This window comes from Dermacentor albipictus, chromosome 1 (assembly GCF_038994185.2).
Source record: "Dermacentor albipictus isolate Rhodes 1998 colony chromosome 1, USDA_Dalb.pri_finalv2, whole genome shotgun sequence".
Taxonomy (NCBI): Eukaryota; Metazoa; Arthropoda; class Arachnida; order Ixodida; family Ixodidae; genus Dermacentor; species Dermacentor albipictus.
In genome coordinates this window covers 131,080,023-131,099,825 of record NC_091821.1, presented here as the reverse complement: position 1 = coordinate 131,099,825, position 19,803 = coordinate 131,080,023, and the positions used below count along the sequence as shown (strand labels likewise).

Below are 19,803 nucleotides of genomic sequence, written 5' to 3'. Positions count from 1 at the left end.
AAATCGGCAGTCGCCTTTTCCTGTCCTCCTCTCCAATATTTACCTTTCTCTCCCACTTTTCCGTCTTTCCTGTCTTCTATTCATTTCTTTTAACTTCCTATTTTCTAAGCGGTAAGAGTTAACCTTGTATAATATATCCAGTCTTGGGTATATATATATATATATATATATATATATATATATATATATATATATATATATATATTACGTACGTAAGAACGTACCGCTGGCGTATGCAGAATATAATATTTGTAATCCTGTGATGTCCCCTGGTTGGGCTCCGTGGTGGGCGGCGGGTATTCCTGCCGAATACCGTAATCCTATTTATGGCTTCTAGTTTCCCCCACTCCCTGATCGCTCCTTGAAGAGGGAGCGCACCGATGAATCCTTCAACTTTCTCTTGAAATAAAAAGAAATATGCCTTTCTTGAAACCAAAAGAAAGGCAGGAGGCAGGAGGCAGGAGAAAGGCATGAATGAGACGGTGTTTTATGGACTGACGAACCGAATTATTCTCCATTCATATCAGTAAACACCATGGTAGTTCGAGACATTGTAATTCGGGAGGTGTTTGGATATTCCCCTTCAAGGCAGCCTAAGCAGCGCTCCAGTGCGTCGCGTGTTCTTTTGGCAGTGCATTCGGCGCTCTAGAGAACTGCTTTGTGGTTTCAGTTCGGAATTGTAGTGAACGTATGGGTTTCGCTAACAGTGCGTGCCTCGTCATAACACAATAACGACCGTCGATTGGTACCGTTGCGGGAGGGGTCTGCCATATTTTAGATAAACGCTGCTCCAGGCCACTATGAGACATTGCATAGCTCGTGATGGCTCAGCTCTCAATCTTAACCAGGACACCTTTTTTCGGGTGATTGCTGTTATGGTATTCATGAAGTATGTACTATACATGCACGCATTTGTTATAACAGCCATGAACAATGCTTTTTCTGAGGGCCTGTCTCGATGAACTGTAAAAGTGGTAGCAAATTTTTCCATATAAAATGCGCACTGCACTCTTTCTTTCAGACATTAATACAGTGGCCGCATTATACTGGAAAAACTCACCAGAGCAATAAGAATCTTGATTAAAGCTTCGCAAGCATTATACAGCTAACATGGATATATAATGTTTACACCAGTAAGTTGGAAGGACGTACTTGAGGAATATAATGCAGAAAGAGCCTACAATATCTTCATTGAAAAATTCTTAGTTATATATAAGAAACACTTCACCGTCCAGCAATATAAACCCAAGTCGTGCCGAAAACCATGGATAACAAGAGAGCTATTAAAGAAAATAAGAAAACGCGAAAAGTTGTACGCCAGATTCATTAAAACTCGTGAAATTGCTGATCTTAAAGAATTTAAAGTTTTCAGGAACAGTCTAAACAAGGAAATAAGGAAAACCAGAGATAACTATTATCTACAATCCTTTTTATTGTGTGATGGAAACTCAGAAAAACTGTGGAGGAACCTTGATAATATATTGGAGCGGAAACAACGCGCAGAACCTATTGAAAAAATTAGCCTAGAAGGTCGTTTAGTCTCCGAAACAGACATGGTGAATGCGTTTAACGAATACTTCCTGAACAGAGAAACACAAGCGCATACGCACCCGAAAACCACTCTCTCCCTACCTGGAAACCCACACACAATCTTTTTCCATCCAACTAATGTTGACGAGGTCTGCTCTGTATTTATGGCGATGAAAAACTCTAAAAGCTGTGATTCAGACGACCTGCAGATAAAGCCCATAAAATATGTCATACATGATATAGCCCCCATTCTAGTTCATATCTATAATATCTCTATTGCTGAAGGCATCTTTCCATCAAAAATGAAAGTTGCTAAAGTCATTCCAATATATAAGAAGGCTGACAGGCTCAATATTCAAAATTATCGCCCCATATCAATTTTACCGCACTTTTCTAAGGGACTTGAAAAAATAATACTTATACAGTTAACATCCTTCTGTGAAAAATATCGCGTTGTCACGAAAGCTCAGTATGGCTTTCAAAAAAACAAATCAACACAGTTAGCACTACTACACCAGAAAGACAATATACTGCAATATTTTGAAAGGAAGCAACTGACAATAGGTATATTTGTAGACTTTACTCAGGCATTCGATCATATTAATCATAACCTATTATTAACAAAGCTTGATAGGTATGGTATCAGGGGCCTCCCACTGCAGCTAATTAAGTCATATTTAGAAAAAAGACGGCAATATGTGCACATAAATAACTTTAAATCGTTTTCTGGAGAAATAAAAACAGGAGTCCCACAAGGAAGCATTCTTGGACCGCTACTTTTTAACCTATACATAAATGATATTGTTCTGATCTATCCCAAGGCAAAATTTATCATATATGCAGACGACACTAGTGTGTTCATTTCATCGGCATCTTATACTAGTTTAATAAACAGCGCAAACGAGTTTCTCCAGAACATATCCTCATGGTCTATAGAAAATTATCTAAAATTAAATTCAAATAAGACAAAAGCCGTAATCTTTTATGCGAAAGGCACAAAGATTCCACAAAGACACACTTTAGAGATGAACAAAGGGAGCATAGAAATAGTAAATGAAATTAAAGTATTAGGTACATACTTCTCTAGTACGCTAAACTGGGATCGACAAGTAGACTCTGTAGTACAAAAGCTTAGCCGGATCACAGGAATGCTAAACAAGAACAGATATCGTCTACCAACATCCGTAAAAATATTAATTTATCACTCACTATTTGCATCACACATTAATTACACACACCTTGTGTGGGGCACAACAACTGAAACTAACCTCAGAAAAATACACTTACTACAGAAAAAGATCGTACGTATAATTGCAAATGTGCCATATCACAGTCACAGTGAACACCTTTTTAAACAATACAACATACCTACAATCTACTCTCTATACAACCGCTCTCTCCTTCGTACATGGCACTCAAACTCAAACTCTGAAAACAGCGTATTTAATGAAATTGCTTGTCTGCAAAGAAATACAGCTACCTATATTACCCGACGCGGAGAATATTGGTCTATACCCCCTTCAAGAACTAACTACGGTTTGCAAATGACGAAAAATAAATTACCCAGACTGCTTAATACATTACATGACGCTGGTATTGACATCATTAACATAACACGGTCAGAACTGTCGTTACTTATCAGAACCTTCTCCTAAATAATGAATCAAGCGTAATTCCTTTCTCACCTATATTCACATGGGTGTCTTGTTACTGTTTGTAATGACATAATTTTTGCTCGTCCTTTTCTTTCACTTAATAATTACAATAATAATCGACCATCGATACTTTTCACCGTTAATTATGCATCGTCAAGTGTACGCGATTTTAACTTTTATTTATGTATTGCCAAGTGTATGTAATCTGGTGGTGCCTACTATCTGCATTGCTTTTATTTGTCCTTATCCCATTTCTTTGTTCCTTGTTTGTTTGTTCCGTCATAGAAAAGTCTCTTGATTGATGATTGTAAGTATTATTTATATGTAATGTTCTTTGCGAACGGTTGATTGCGCTACTCACTGCCACCATGTAACACGGGGGCTAAGGGCACCTCAAGCTGCCTCATTGCAGCTTTTATCTTAGCCCTCGTCATTGTATTTTAGCAATGGAAACAAATAAAGGAAAGAAATACCAAGATGGCCGTACTGAGTGAAATACAATGTTTGCTATAACTAAGTACTATGAGAACGTTATATTGCGAGCGAAGCAGCATACAAAATCTTCCATGCTTAATTTACAGACATTGCAATAGACCTCTTCAACTGCCATAACCAGGCCGCAAATTTTTCACGAATCACGCAGTTCCGAAAGAGAAACTGCCGTTTAGGCGTAATAGCAGAAAGCAGCCGAAGCATCCTTGGGGAAGTACGGCTGGCGCGCCTAATACCCCGAGCATGCACGAAGCCAACGAGCGCGCGCGGCAGCCGAGCGAGCCGGAACGAGCGGCCTCCTGGCCATGACGTCACTCGCAAGAGAGCGCCACTCCAACATCCCGCTGCAAATAGCGGATGGGAGTGCAAACATTGTCGAAATTGAAGTCCTTATAGGACATGTACATTTTTTTTTATAGTAGCTTGTCCATGTGTCACGGGAAGCATACGGATCGCGAACATTATTAATCAGGTCGAGACGCCCGCTTTATCATTATCTGACAAAGGGGACATGAGAAACTCCACAAGTGCGTTTCTCCACGTACGTAGTTTGGCTCTCTAAGCTGGCTGACCTCTAACTAGTATTGGAAATAAGGTTTCAATCCACAATCCCAGCATCCTTCGTTTCCTCGCACCATGCAAGTTTTCCTATCTCCGCTTCGACAGTGCTGCTAGCGCGAGACCGGCCATCTCGATAAAGGCAAGTTAGATGTGTACGTGCCCATGAAATGAGATTGAACAACAGCTCGCTGAGCGGATAGCTAGGAAGGCAGACAATGTGGGCCTCTACACTAACAAAAAAAGGTGCTACGCTATCTCTCTTTACGGTAGGAGCAGCTGTCAATCAGTTGTGATGTTGGACATATTATTACCTAATGTGTCTGGTAAATGGCAAAGAGCACTTACGAACAAAATACTTCGTACATTCGGCCCCGTGTGTAAGCCGCGGCTGGGTTTCTTTTCTTTTTTTAGCACCGCTGCTTACTGGCCATCATCACTCCATAGTGAGTATAGGTTGTGAGCCATTGTTGTAATTATCGTATCCCACTAGCCTGGTCAGAATTAGGAACCGTATTTTTTTTTTACCGTAGAAGTGTTTTTTTTTTCTCTCGAAGTCTCCCGCAGACTTCGGCTTCACGGAAACTACACGTCATCACCCGACATGGCGCAACACAAGACAGCGCCCATACATCGAGATGGCATATATGTGCAGCCATCTCTACTAATATTATATATGTGCCGGCTGCCGGCTCTGTTCTTTACGAAATTACGCCACAAAATCACAAAATGCTGCCTAAATATCATCACTGCAACAAATGTGCGCCTTCAAGCGCATCATTTATTTAATAATCCAGAATAATTTCTTTGGTCCTTTCTGCCGTTTCCTACTCGAACGGGCGCTTTCATTCTCGAACGCCAAGTAGCTTTTCCAGACTCACGTGCTGTCGAGCAAGAGCTTTATTAGTGGCCTCTCACGATTTAGATGCACGCTGTGGTCGGTGTTGGGCGCTGTGTCGCGTTTCTCATCCGCTAAACATTTTTTTGTCTTCTGGTTGCGTGCTGTCGAAATTTACTCTTCTTCCGTATAGCTAATACACATTCAAATGCCATGTACTTTCACACTTGTTTGGGTCGACTTTCACATGTACTTATGGAGCTCAGCGGCCCCAGCTTCGGTGGTAACCCAGTTTGGTTCTGAAATCAAATAGTCCCAAATATATATTTCTTCTCTGTTTCTTTTGTTCTTAAGTATTCACACCAAGTCTTGTCATTGTTGCGCAGGAGAGGTGAAGTACGATTTCGAAGAAACAAAGCCCTGTATTGTATTCTGCGATGAAGAAAACGCAACTAAGGCACAGGAGGCCTGCAAGACAATACCCAGTGTAAAGGTAAGCCAAGAGGCACCTCATCACGGAACTTTACATTTGGTTGACGAAGACGTGCTATAATGACGAGGACACGGACTTCCCTTTAGACCTCACTTGGGCAACACGATCGCGTTGAACTGGGAGCCGCGTGAATAACTGATAATATAATTTTCCTTTGAATATAATTAAAATAAGACATCACGACCATGTTCTTTGGACGCTAGAGGATAAAATTAAGCGATAGTTTCAGAACTCAGTCTAATCTTTTTCTCTAACTTGCAATTTTTGCCCCGCCACCCTCGCCCAGCTATCATAAGGCACGAATTATTAAGGCTATATACAATGGTTTCCGCGAGTTTCTATTTCTTTTTTTTTTTGCCGGTTTCCATTGATGACAGATGCAACATATCAAGGGCAACATGAGAAGCGATTTGTTGACTCGCACATATATGTACGAAACTTTAAATGACATTGTTCAAGCGCAGCTCACCTCTTCCTCTCTCCTGTATCGCACAGAGAAGAGAGAGAGAACAAAGATAGAAAGGCCAGCCAACCAGATAAGCGCCCGGTTTGCTACCCTACACTGTGGCGAGAGAAAGGGGAATAGAAAGAGGAAAAGAGGGAGAGAGGAAGCACTGAGTGCACGTGTGAGGATGCACAGGTACATTATAAGCGGTCTCTTAAGCCGGTGCACTTCAAGTGTTGTAGTAGTGCACGAATCGCTTTTTCTGCCAGTGATGGATGTGGACATGGTCCTAGTACCTTTGACTCTGAGAACGGGCTCGCGTCCAGTCGGTTTAAAGTGGTCCCGAGAGAGAGGCATTGTACGTCAACTCGAGGACAGGTGCACAATAGGTTCTCGATAGTTTCCTCGCACCTACAGGAGTCGTGCACCGAGCTCTCGGCCATTCTTATACGATAGGAGTAAGCGTTCGTGAACGCGCCTCCCAGCCACAAGCGTCACAGCAAGGTTGTTTCACCACGCGAAAGGCTAGAATGAAGTTGTAGCAGTATCAAGGGGTGATGCTTATGTATTCGGCAACTGAAGGCACTTAAAATCCACAGATATTGTGATTTTTTGCGTGCAAGCAGGCGAAGTTCCCTGGCAGCGTCCGACCTTGCCAAAGGCATCGGACGTGTCTGGGTGTCTCCGCGGGTAGACCGGGTAGCCCGTATTGAATAGTTCATTGGAGAAAAGTGTTCGCTCTGAAAACGCTAATCGCTGGATACGTTTATTCTTGCAAGCGCCGTTATAACGCAGCCTTATACTGTCTAGAGAGATACAGAAAGAGATGAATGGGAAAGGGATGTGAGGGTAACCACATTTTAGTCTCCGGTGTGCTACCCTACACTGGGGTTGGGAGATAGGGGTTAGAAAGAGGACAGAGAGGGAAGGGTTAAAAAAACACACAGAGAGACACACATACAAAGGGCGTTCCAGTTAGAGACGTTCACGAAGGCCGGTAGATCGCAAGAAGCGCAAAAGCGCTTGCACGGCCTTCTTCTGGGACGTTAGGTCCTGTCGGTGGTGTAGAATTCCTTCTTCCGATAGTGGTTGGTCGTCCAGCTGGTTGAGTTTGAGGCGAAGGGTTTCCCTCTGTGAACTGTACTGCGGGCAGTCGCACAAAATATAGCCAATCGATTCTTCATGGCCGCAGCGGTCACAGGTTGCGGTGTCGGCCATCCTTATGCGGAACGCATAGGCTTTGGCAAAAGCAACGCCCAACCACAGTCAATACAAAAGCGTGGCGTCTCCACGACGAAGCTTTGATGGAACTCGAAGGCTTAATGTGGGATCAAGGGAGTATAGTATATATGGTGCAGTGGCGAGCAAGCAGGCGGAGCTTCCGTACTGAGTCCGTTCTAGAAAGTGGTATTGGTACTTGGTGGGCCTCAGTATGAGCTGTACGGGCAGCTTGATCGGCCCTGTTCATTGCCGATAATCCCACAGTGACTTGGAAGCCATTGGAAAGTTATTTCACGGCCTGCATCACTTATATGGTGCATCGTCTCTGTAATCTGGAATACTAGCTGTTCGCGCGGTCCTCGTCATAAAGGGGACAGTAGATACTGCAGTGCCGCCTTTGAATGGCAGAAGATCGTCCACTTGTGTGGCGGTTCATCACCGATGCAATGAAAGGTGGTAAGGAGCGCTGCGAGCTCTGCTGCCGTCGATGTTGTCGCGTCAGTCGTCTTAAATTTGATGGTTGTAACTTTGGCTGGTATCGCGATTGCCGCAGCGGAGCTGTTTGGCAGGGCAGATCCATCAATGTAAATGTGCGCAGAATCCCGGTAGTTCTTGTACAAAAGTAGTAACGTGAGCTGTTTAAGGGCTAGTGATGACAGATGAGCTTTTTTCGTGATGCCAGGTATCGTCAGGTTGATTTTTCACTGAGCGAGGCACCATAGAGGAATCGAAGGCTTCGCAGCAGGAGTGAAACAAGCTGGCATTGATTCACCATGTGCGGTTATCGTTTGGCTGAAAGAGGTGCGTGGTCTGTTCGCTGGTAGAGATGCTATGTGGTGGAGAGCAGTCCTGGCAAGATGCTGTATATAGGTCCTCAGCGCTTCAATTTCAATGTGGGTCTTGACAAGGTGGTCTCTAGCAATTACTATAGTCGCCACTGTTGATGCACTCTGAGGCAGGCCTAGAAAGATCCGGAGCGCAAGCCGAAAAACTTTGTATTCACACGTAGCATCATTTTGCCTGTGTTGGTTATTGCTGGCAAGCTGTACCGCAGAAGGCCGAGAAAAAGCACCCTGTATAGTTGTAGCAATAGCACTTGCCGAGATTTCACAAGTCTCGCCAGTGAAAAACTTGAACAGGTGTAAGATGCCTGTCAGCCTTCTTTCACGTATGGTACGTGAGGGCTCCATGAGAAGCTAGAAACTTGTAAGACCGAACGTGTGATAGTCCTTGGCCATTTATCATTACGCTGTAGTTTTTCGTGGGTTTGCGTGTAAATGGCACTAGTGCGCATTTCTAGGAGGCAATTACCATGCCTCGATTACGGAGGTAAATAGAAGTTTGGGTGGCAGCTCTTTGAATTCTCACTCTCACCATTAGGCGTGTTACTGCAGACGTCCGTATGCAAATGTCATCCGCGTACATTGATAGCCTGACTGTGCTTGGCACGTGCTCAAGAAGTGCAATTAGGGTTTGAATAAATAACACAGGGCTATATACACCGCCCTTGGGGACGCTGCGGTAGCTATAATGTAGAAAAGTATGACCTTCCTCGGTGTTTACAAAAATGATCGTATGGGGAGATAGCTACGTATTCATTGAAACATCCAACCACCCACTCCTACCTCTTTGAGAGTAGAGAGGAGGGCTTCATGCGTAAGGTTGTCATGCGCGCATTTGACGTCGAGGAACAAAGAAGCGTGAAGACGCTTACGGCATTTCTCATGCTGAACGTAGGTGATCAGGCCGACGACGTTATCGATCGATGATCGACCTCGTCGAAAGCGCGCCATGGCATCCGGATAGGTGTTGTGGTAGTCTTTGGCCATTTATTATTACGCTGTAGTTTGTACCACTCCGGGCGTCCCACGACCATCCTCTCCATTACTTTGCCCACACAACTTGCCAAAGCGATCGGGCGATATGATGAGAGTTCCAACGGCGACTTGCCAGGCTTCAGCAGTTGAAGAAGGCGACTTGTCTTCCAGCTTATGGGTAACGTGCCAGCTCACCAAGGTTCATTGTACAGCTCAAGGAAAGCAAATCTCGCTCGCTCACCTAAGTGACACAGATCTCAGTAGGAAATTCCATCAGGTCCTGGCGCTGATGTACGGCCACACAAAACTAATGCTGCCTTAACTTCGTGGATTGAGAACGGTACATCCATGCAGTAATCACGTGGGGGCAGACAACTACTCGAAGGCGGTGGAATGTTACGACCTGTGAGTTGGCCGGATAGTCTGGCGCAGGACTCCTCTGCCACGTCAATCTCCGATCTATTTTGAGAGAGGGCAAGCACCTTGAATGGGAATCGCTGTACGGGGAGTGTCCGGAGACCGCACACCGTTATCCATAGTTGCGATAGAGGCTTGCGTGGATCTAGCGACTCACAGAGGGCAGTCCAACGTTGCGATTCGAGCTTGTCTAACCGGAGCTGTGTCTTCTTTTGCGTGCGTCTAGCGGTCCGTAATTTGTCCATTGCCTTCGTGCGTCGGTATCTTCGTTCAGCACGTCGTCGGATCGCTCGAAGTCGTTCTAGTTCCACATCGAATTCCGTCAGTTTCGAAGAGCATTTGAGAGTATGCATAGTGTCTTGCACCGTGCTGTCGGTTGCCTCTTCCAAGTCGAAAGATGGATTGGCTTCAAAGTGTTCTTCCATGAAATTCTGAAATTTAGTCCACTACACTCTTGGATCGTATCCCGCATTTTGGAATGAGCCAAACTTCTGATCTTGACGCACTTGGGGATATGGTCGCTTCCGTGCGTCTCTATGTCCGCAAACCACCCAGCCCGTCTGACAATTCTTTGTGAGACAAAATCCAAGTTAAGACAGCTGCTGTATGTGGAGCCACGTAGAAACGTAGGACTTCCATCATTCAGCAACCAAAGTTCATTTTTGGAGGCGAAAGAGACCAGACACCTCTCGCGTTGATCGTTGAACTTCCCCAGAATGTATTATGGGTGTTAAAGTCTCCAATAATGACCCACGGATCGGGAGTTGAGGACAGGATGTCTCGTAGTCTTTTGTGACCAGATCGACTTGACGGAGATAGGTAGGCACCCACAGCAGTAAAGGAATTTTTTTTCGTTACTGTTAGACATATATATTGATTATTGTCTTTAGGAGGCACAGGCTGATGAATGTAAGTGAGGTCACGGCGAATAAACACCAAAACTTTAGCGTTATCGCCAACAGTTGACGGCGTAAATGATTCATATCCAGAAAGGCTGATCGTGTTCGATAAGTTCGGCTCCCAAATGGCGATAATGGGAAACACATTGGCATGCACGAAGCGACGGAAATCAGAAATGCGGGCTCTGAGTCCGCGGGCATTCCACTGAGAAATAGCTGCTTTTCGGACCTCAACTCTGAAAGACAGTGGCTGGAGAGCTATGATCTACTCTAGGGTTGCCAGCACCGGACTCAAAGCGTCCAGTACTTGAAGCGCACTTCTGGCAGTCGGTGTGTACATGTTGTTTAGCAACACGCGAATTACATTCATTAAAGGCTTAAGAAGAGCTATCACTTGCTCATCTGTTTTCCGCAACTCCTCGGATGCAGCACCTTGCTGTACTGGGGGCGGCTTCTGCTGTGGCTCTTCTGCCGGTCGTATACGCGTAAGTGGCGGCCATTCCTTTGTAGAGAGAGATCTGGCAGTTTTTCTCCCTTCCGAAATGAGATTTTGGGGTACTGGAAACTTCCGCTGACGGTGCTGCTTGACGAGTCGACTTTTCTTGAAAAGTTGATATTTTCCGTCGTGAGGGCTTTCGATGGTGACGTCGCCTTCGCCGGACTTCTTGGTGACCTCTTTTCGGGTAAAGCTGTCTCTCACCATTTGTTTGAGAATGGAGATCTCTTTCTTGACTTGGAAGAGACTTTGGAAGATGCGCAGTAATCACCTTGAAAGTTAGGACACTTCAACTAGGTAGCGCTGCAGTTGTCTTCTGAGTGAGGTTCGGTGCATCGAGGGCACACGGCTGAATTTCAGCAAACACCCTCCACATGGCCAATCCTCTGACAGAAGAGGCACTGCATTGGTCCTTGAATTAATGGTCGAACCTGGTGGCGAAAGGGCCCAACCTTCACGTAGGAGGGAAAACAGTCAACTTTGAGCCTTATCCCTGCACAATGACGTTGTGTTCACTCGTTGGTTTTATGAAAACTGGAAGGTCTGCGTTAGGTATTTCATTGTCAATGTCATATATGACTCCTGTTATTGTGGCACCATTCACTGGCACGATGGATCGGGCCTTGATGTTACCCAGCTACGTTACATGTTGTAGTGTGTTCAGCGATTGCCAGGATGTTTCTCCTAGTGTTTATCCTTATATCCTTGATTTCGTTCAGCACGGTGTTTTCTGAATACATAGAGAGCGATTGCCTGTTGAGGACGCGAAGCTTGTCAGTAGCGTTTTGTGGCGCAAACAGGATGGAGTGAGGCCTTCGTTGAGACGCAGTTTTCACGGTGGTGGAACTTGACGCCGAAGATACGTTGATAATTCTTTGTCTGGCCTTGCGGTACTGGACAAATCGAAGGCTGTCTTCCGAAAACTCGTTACCTGATGCAGAGTACCGCTCTGTGTCTTCGTTATCGCTCAATGTATTTCCTCGCTTCCTCGAGGCGAGGTCCGCGGGTGAACGGGACCCGGCAGGGGCCTCTGGATGGTTGTGCATCCATCACCACGATACAGGAGGCGGTAGACCCCACAAGTGCAGTGACATGTCCAGAAAGGCACAAAGACGGGCGAGATGTTTTCCACAGGATAAGCGCTTCGTCTTCCTTTTGTATCTAAAATTTCCTTGTGGTCTTGAGCTCGTCTCGTTATCTGCTCGGAACTGTTGTCAGTTCTGAGGTCGACGCTAGAGAGTGCGGAGCGACAGCAAAATTACACCACCAAAACCAGCACCAACATGCATCAAAGTAAGGCATCTCTGTGAGGCAGCACTCCTTGAAATATTTCGCTTTTAGTTGTCTGAAAATGGAGATACATTTACGTAGGTTTCAAAAATTACTGGCGCATAGAAATGTCTCATTTGAAACCTGCGAAGATTACAGACGCGCAAAAATGTCTAATCTGTGTGGGAACTGCGAAGCATTGCGCCGACACATGACGCCACACTTTCAACGTAACTCTCCCTCTGACATCCAGCCCTATACGGACCGCATACCTACTGTATGGGGAAAGCGCTTGAACTAAGGCGCGCGAAATAGCCAGGAGCGCAGCTGCTTACGTGCACGTGTTGATGTCTCAGGCATGTCGATAGCACTTATTATATGATCATAAAAACATTTACCGAGGTTGTGGATGAAATTCTTGGATCAAGCGTCGCCGGGCTGCCTTGCAGACGCTGGTGGTCTTCGGTCAGCGCGAGGGTATGGTGCCCTTTTCGATGATACGGCGAAGTCCCCGCGCGGCTTCCCTCCCCAGGGTGGACCCGGAGAGCCTGCTGGCTGTCCTCTTCTCGAGCGGCACCACGGGGCTACCGAAGGCTGCGATATTGTCCCACCGAAACGCTGTCGCCCACTTATTCTGTTCAAGGTAAGAACAACTTCGTCATTTTCCCTGTTGCCTTTCTCTTTCCTGTTTGCGCTACCTTGCGACCATCTTGTTTGCTGCTTTTTGCGTTCTTTAGTATGACGACCGGATTAGTCGCAAGAGGCAGAAGCCCCTCTTCATGAACCGAATCACTTTGCGTTTACGAGAATCATATTCTAATTATGTTGGAAGCTCTTGGGCCCGGGTCTGTGTTGACATTCTCCCGTGAACCCGCGGTTATAGCTGAGAAGTTAGCCTACATAAAAGGTGTATTTTTGTTGTTGTTTCTTTGGCTGCACCAATTTTGTAAAAAATTGCCTGTGGCAGATAGCAGAATTCTAACACTTGAGATAAATTACTTGAGGTGGACATTACTCCCACGAGCAATCAAATGCAGAATTGAGTAATGAAAACATTTTCACTGTTTTATGCTAATTAGTTCACAGCACTTATTGCAATCTACGAATTGTAGCTAGTGCGTTTGCGAGGCATATAGACTTGGAACGAATTTTGAGGATTGCACCAGTTTCGAGATATGCGCGGTCAAACTTGCAAGAAAAATACACGCTTGTTCCACTTACGTAAAAAAAAAAAATAGTTTCATGCAGTGAAGCACAAAAGTAACTGGAATGCCAATGTATTTTTCGGGCACTTTGAACAATAGTATCTCGAAACTGGTCCAGTCCTGATAATTATTTCCAAGTGGATACGCCTTGCGAACACACCGGCTACAATTCGTAAACTGCAATACGTGCCGTAAAATAATTATTAAGTTAATTATTCCAATCATGTTAATTCTTGAATTAAGCGTTTTTGTTTCTCTAGAATTAATCTCGGCTTGATCGAGTAATTTAGCTCAATGGTAAGATTTGTGCTATCTGTCACAGGCAATTTTTCAAAAATTTGGTGCAGGAAAAAATAACGTTCACCCAACAATAAAATTCACATCAGAATCCTCAACTGAGCGCATAAACTTTCTGGACACAACAATATACATTGACAATGGTGAACTAAAGACAACGCTGTATAGGAAACCTTTCGACAAACAACAGTACCTAGAATATACCAGCCACCATCCCAGACATTGCAAACAAGGCATCTTTAAAGGCCAAGCCACACGACTACGTCGCATTTGCGTTGAAAACCAAGACTACATAGATAGACTCGATCACCTTAAAGAAACGCTATCAAACAGGAACCACCCAAACAGTGACCTTCAAACAGCTTACATCGCTGCAACCAAACTTGATCGAGCCGAGGTCCTCAAGCCCCGCCCGAAGATCACAAGAACAACAACGCCTCTTCTTACTACTAAATTCTCAAACGCACTCCCAAACGTGAATAACATCCTAAGTAAATACTACCCGATTCTCACCAGCAACCAGAAACTTAAGAAGATTTTTCCCGACCCTCCCAGAGTAGCCTACAGACGCAACACTAATTTTAAAGATGTTCTTGTGCACGCCAAACTACAGAAAAAGAAGAAGTTGGGAACCAATCCCTGTGGTCGCCCCAGGTGCTCTACATGCAAACACATTCAATCCACTACTACAGTAAAAAGTACAGCGTCGAATTACACACACAAAGTAACTTCGGCTTTCACCTGCACATCAAGCAATGTAGTCTACTGTCTAGAATGCGCCGCTTGTAGCAAACAATACATAGGTGAGACCGGACAACAAATCAATACAAGACTCAATGGTCACCGCGCGGACACAAAACACAATTTACCCAAAGCAGTAGCCAGCCACTTTAATGAACATGGACATATGTTTGACAAAGCAAGGCTCTATATACTACAAACAAATTTCCGTTCCCCTCGCGAAAGGAAGTACACGGAATCATACCTCATACACAAGTTTAATTGCCTACACCCGACAGGAATTAATTTGGCACGCGGCAATTTAGAATCTTTAAAAGCTGTAACTTAAATCTGAAACTCTCATATCATCAACCAATACACAAAACACATTAGGCCACCAGCCAACTTTAATTCTTAACCTCACCTACTCTTTCATTTCGGAGGAAAAAAGGGGGAGAGGGGGAGAGAGGAGGAAGGGAAAAGGAAAAAAAATTTCCTGCCTACTACTCAATTTAATGTACTCTTTCAGGATTTTACGTCTATACCAAGTGTACTACGATCCCCTTCTTCCATGTACACTTGCCCGCGCCCGCTTCTGCACGCGTCGCCCTCCTGTTTGCTATACCGATTTCGCCCCCCCCTTCCCCCTTACCCCTTTTTTAGTCTTTTTTTTTTTGAAACCCCCTCGACAACACATTCCGAAGTCAATATGCCTTTTTCGGCGCCTCAACCATCGCCTTCTGGATGCCGCCGTAACGACACCTACGTTAAGCGCGTGGGGCAGTGCCCCTTGAAAGACCATGCCGCTGCCTTTCAGTCTCCCCACCATTGCACCGCAGACTCCCCGTCGCCACCTTAACTATTTCAAAATTACTCGACCTATTGCTTGACCGGCCGTTCTAATGCCTCAAAAACATGCCGCCAACGACTCCCCCGGATTACCTCCTAACCCTTCGCATCCCCAACACGCTCCCAAGCCCCCGTATTTCTTAAAGATTTCATTTTTCTCTTTCTTTTTCTTTCACCCCCCCCCTTTGTTGTGTCTTGGTACGGCCCTGGCACCCCCCTGCTTTTTTTTTTCCTTCTTTTCCCCTTTTTTCTGCTTCTATTTCTTTTCTTTCCTCCCCGCGTGCCCACTCTCACGCTCTTGTCCCTTCGTCTTGAGAATGAGGCTCACAGACGTCGGACGGCAGCGCCTGTTCCCTCTTGTAATCTCTCTCTTTAAAACCAGCCGCCAGCGACAACACCCGCACGTGACGTCACTGCACTAACCCTTTAAAACTAACACGCCGAGGATGACGAGGCCGCCTTTGACGAAGATAGGTCCACCTATCGAAACGTTGGCCAGCCTGTCTGAGGTACTTCAACCCTGTTTTAAAAAAGTTTATACCACAGTGTGCCATTCCATCTGCCAGCCCCTTTCTTGTTTTTGGACACCTGGTATAGTTTCGGTCATCTACTGATTCACCGACCCGCCGCAGTCCAGTAGTGGCATTGGCGTTGCGCTGCTAAGCCCGAGGTCGCGGGATCGAATCCCGTCCGCGGGGGCTGCAATTCAATCCGGGCGAAATGCAAGAACGTCCGTGTTACGTGCATTGGGTGCACGGTACAGGACCCCAGGGGGTCAAAATTAACCCGGAGTCCCCCACTACGGCGTACCGCATAATCAGATATTGGTTCTGGCATGTGTAACCCAAGAATTTAATTTAGTCATGCACTGTGGGCACTGTTGTAGACGCACCCTCCGCGATAACTCAGTGGTCGAAGCATTCTGTCACTGAGCAAGAGGTCGCGGATTCGAATCCCGTACACGGCGGCCGCATTCCCGATGGAGTCGGAATGCAAAGACCTTCGTGTACCACACTTTTGGCGCACGTTAGGAGGTTAAAGTTAATTAGGAGCCTTCAAATACTGCGTTTCTCGTAGTTCTAATGTTGTTTTCGGGCCTCATCAACAAATATCCTAATAGCTGTAACCAAAGGCAGCGTGAATATTGCATATCTATAATATCCTCATCTGTTCGTAATTCATAGAATGCACCGAAAACGAAAAGTTAACAAGTGACTAAGAAGTGACTATTCTAAGAGGTGACTTAAATATAGCAGTGGCTCGTGTTTGAAAGCCTTGTGCACATTCGTGTATTTGCGGAAGTTATCGCCCGGAGTGGCACTGTCGTATCATTGGAAGAGTATCGATGAAAGTACGGTCTGCATGCCTGTGTGCATGATCATGTCACCTCAGAAGCAATCCACTTGTGCTACGGGTAAATGTTCCATTCATTTCATTGGAGGACCATGCTTAATACCGAAAATGTTTTCCGAATTCCGATGTTAAAGGATACTGCGTGTTTCCTGCGTGTCTCGGAATGCGAACGCTTGCTTCTTCACACGGTGGATGTGTATAGCGGCGAATACTGGCTCAAGACGCTATGGCCTATCACATTTGATCTCAATATCGTAATAACAGCGCAAAAGACAAAACAGAGCAAGGCATGAACTGTAGCGAGGCGCCTAGCTCTTATTGGGGACTAGAAGCATAGAAAAACTTTTGTTGAATATAGAAAGAGTATGGCGTACAAAATCCCATTGACATGTTAATATTTTAAATTATGCAGTTTTACCTTCCAAAGCCACGCTCTGGTTATGACGTATGCTGTTGGGGGTGGGGAGGGGGGGGGCGTCTCCTGTTAAATTCTGACTACCTGTAGTTCTTTGACATGAAGCTAAATCTAAACAACGGAGTGTTTTTCTGGATTTTGCTCCCATCGAAATGCTGTCACCGCGGAATTTAACTAACTAACTAACTAACTAACTAAATTACTAACTAACTACGACGCCCACTCGTATTACATGCTAACTAACTTAATTACGACGCCCACTCGTATTACATGCTCCACAGCATCGGCTTTAGATCTTATTGTGACAAATATTGACACTATTGTCTACAGCGCAGGTACTATTATATCTGATATTAGTGACCACTGTCCTGTCTTTCTAAATTACGATAACGAACCACTAAATAAACATTTACGACAGGAGCAGCTGATTATTCTACAAATAACAGCTGAGAGTATTGAATTATTCAAAAACGACATAATGAATCAAAGCTGGTCCACTGTAAAGGAGAAGAAAACTGCAAATGACACTTATGATGATTTCATTAAAATTTTTATTCGTATCTACGCGAAACATTTTCCTTTCAAAACTTTCAAACCTGTAAAAAGGCTAAAAAACCTTGGGTCACCCGTGAGCATCTGAAAATGATAAAAAGTAAAAATATCTGTTATCATTCATTTTTGCGCACACGCTCTATGGAAGTGTTGAAAGAATTTAAGAAACTTCGAAATCGACTAAATGCAGAACTTACACGCGCTAAAGAAGCCTATTATCGTCGTATTTTTCAAAATGCTAGTCGACAACGATGTAACGCCACTTGGAAGCTCATGAATAATATACTTGGGCGTGAAAATAAACATGCTCTGCCTGAATCCTTAACACTTGGCGGTCGTGATTGAACTGGCACACCACTCGCAAATCACTTCAACTACCACTTCCTAAACGCAGTAACTCCATGTAATGAACATATGCAATTGGCTACAGGACGCGGTAATATGAAGCAAAGCATCTTTCTTGATCCAACAGATAAAAATGAAGTGTGTTGGACTTTTATGTGCTTAAATAATACTAAATCACTCGATGCCGATAACTTGCAGATCTCTCCTATAAAACACGTTATACATTTCATCACAGAAGTTCTTGCACATATGTTTAACTTAATAATCGAATCAGGCACGTACCCAGGGGGGGGGGGGCCCGGGGGGGCCCGGCCCCCCCCCCCCCGAAATCAAGTGGCATAGCCCCCCCCCCTCCCCACCCACGCCACCACTCCTCACACATTCCTAAAGCGCCGCCAGATTAATGTTGAGACTTGGCAGCTGTTCATCGGTCAGCATTATGCTGCCTTTTTCAGTCCTTTTAGACGGCGGTAGTCATCGGCATCTCTTGTAATGTGATGGACAGTTTTCTCATAGACTCCGCACCCACGCTGTTAACTCGAGATGCGCTCAGTTGTCACCATCTATTCAACCGTCACGCGCATAGCTGTTGCTTTTGTTAGTTCAACCTTCTTTGTTTAGGCTGATCCTGGGACCAGGAGAGGGATGCGGCTGTTACTCAGCTGGTCTGTACTCTCATGGAACGAGTTGCGGCCGGAGAAAACACCAATTGCGTTTAACTTTTCCCTTTGCTTCATTATTTCCTTGAGTTACGGCTCGCCGCGACTCTGAGAGATGCCCGGAGCCATTTAGATAAGCCAGTTAGATAAGGTGGGAAATAAAATGATGTGAAAGAGCGTCCATCATGAAACCCTGCAATAACCTTTGCACCCATAAGCAAGATGACTGTCGCCAGTTACTTCGTCTGTTTTTCCTTAATTGTATAGCACTTTTCGTGCAAAATTGGAAACCGGAAACAAAAATCGCAAGGAGTTGAGAAATTAAGCGATCTACTAAGGGAGAGAGCCAACGCAACAACCAAACTGCAAGCAAAAGGGAATGATAAAAATGTTAACCGTTGTTTATGAAAATATTTATGGATCAACATCTTTTTTTAAAAAAAAGAAGTAGAGAAAACGCCGCCGGAAGTGGAGAATAATTACTTGCTTTGAATGACGCTTCTACAGTTATCGGTCGAACCGCCTCACGTAGCCACATCTCTCCTGTGCTTATGTGGGTATTTTTCTAACCTTTCTCGGTGAGCGCAGTACGTCTAGAATCGCAGAGTCCTGCGCTCTACGCGGTTGTATGGGACTGGCGGCCGCACAGCGTTACGCAATTCGCGGAACTGTCAAAACTGATCCACAAGGCGAAAATAACTGATATTTGAAACTATAACATGTGAAAGACTGAAGAAGCCGTAAAAAAATGAACGCAGCCTGAAATCAGTAAAAAAGAAACCTGGCATAGGACAAACCATGATGTATGCACTAAAAGATAAGAGGGATAATATCATAACCAATCTCGAAGATACAGTAAAAGCAGCGGAAAAATTCTAAGCTGACCTGTATACAGTACCCAGAGGAGTCACGATACCTCACTTAGAAACAGTAATTAACAGGATATAGAAACTCTCCTATAACTAGCGATCAGGTCAGAAGGGCGCTGCAAGACATGAAACGATGAAGAGCGGGAGGAGAAGGTGGAATAACAGTCCATTTAATCAAAGATGGAGAAGACATAATGCTTGGAAAACTGGCGGCTCTTTACACGAAGTGTATATCGACTGCAAGGGTCCCAGAAAACTGGAAGAATGCAGACATTATACTAATCCGCAAAAAAGTCGACGTTAAAGAATTGAAAAATTATAGGACCATTAGCTTGCTCCCAGTATTATATAAGATATTTACCAAAATAATCTCCAATAGAATAAGGGCAACACTGAATTTTGTCAACCA

At 44.7% G+C, this 19,803-nt stretch overlaps 1 protein-coding gene across 1 annotated transcript in view; it reads left to right on the top strand.

Moving 5' to 3' along the window:
• LOC135896837 (uncharacterized) overlaps window positions 1-19,803 on the top strand; it is a 58,788-nt gene that overhangs the window by 13,315 nt on the left and 25,670 nt on the right. The window contains exons 3-4 of the mRNA XM_065425316.1: window positions 5,460-5,566; window positions 12,580-12,773. Coding sequence (XP_065281388.1) covers window positions 5,460-5,566; window positions 12,580-12,773 — 301 coding nt within the window. The remainder of the gene's footprint in view (window positions 1-5,459; window positions 5,567-12,579; window positions 12,774-19,803) is intronic.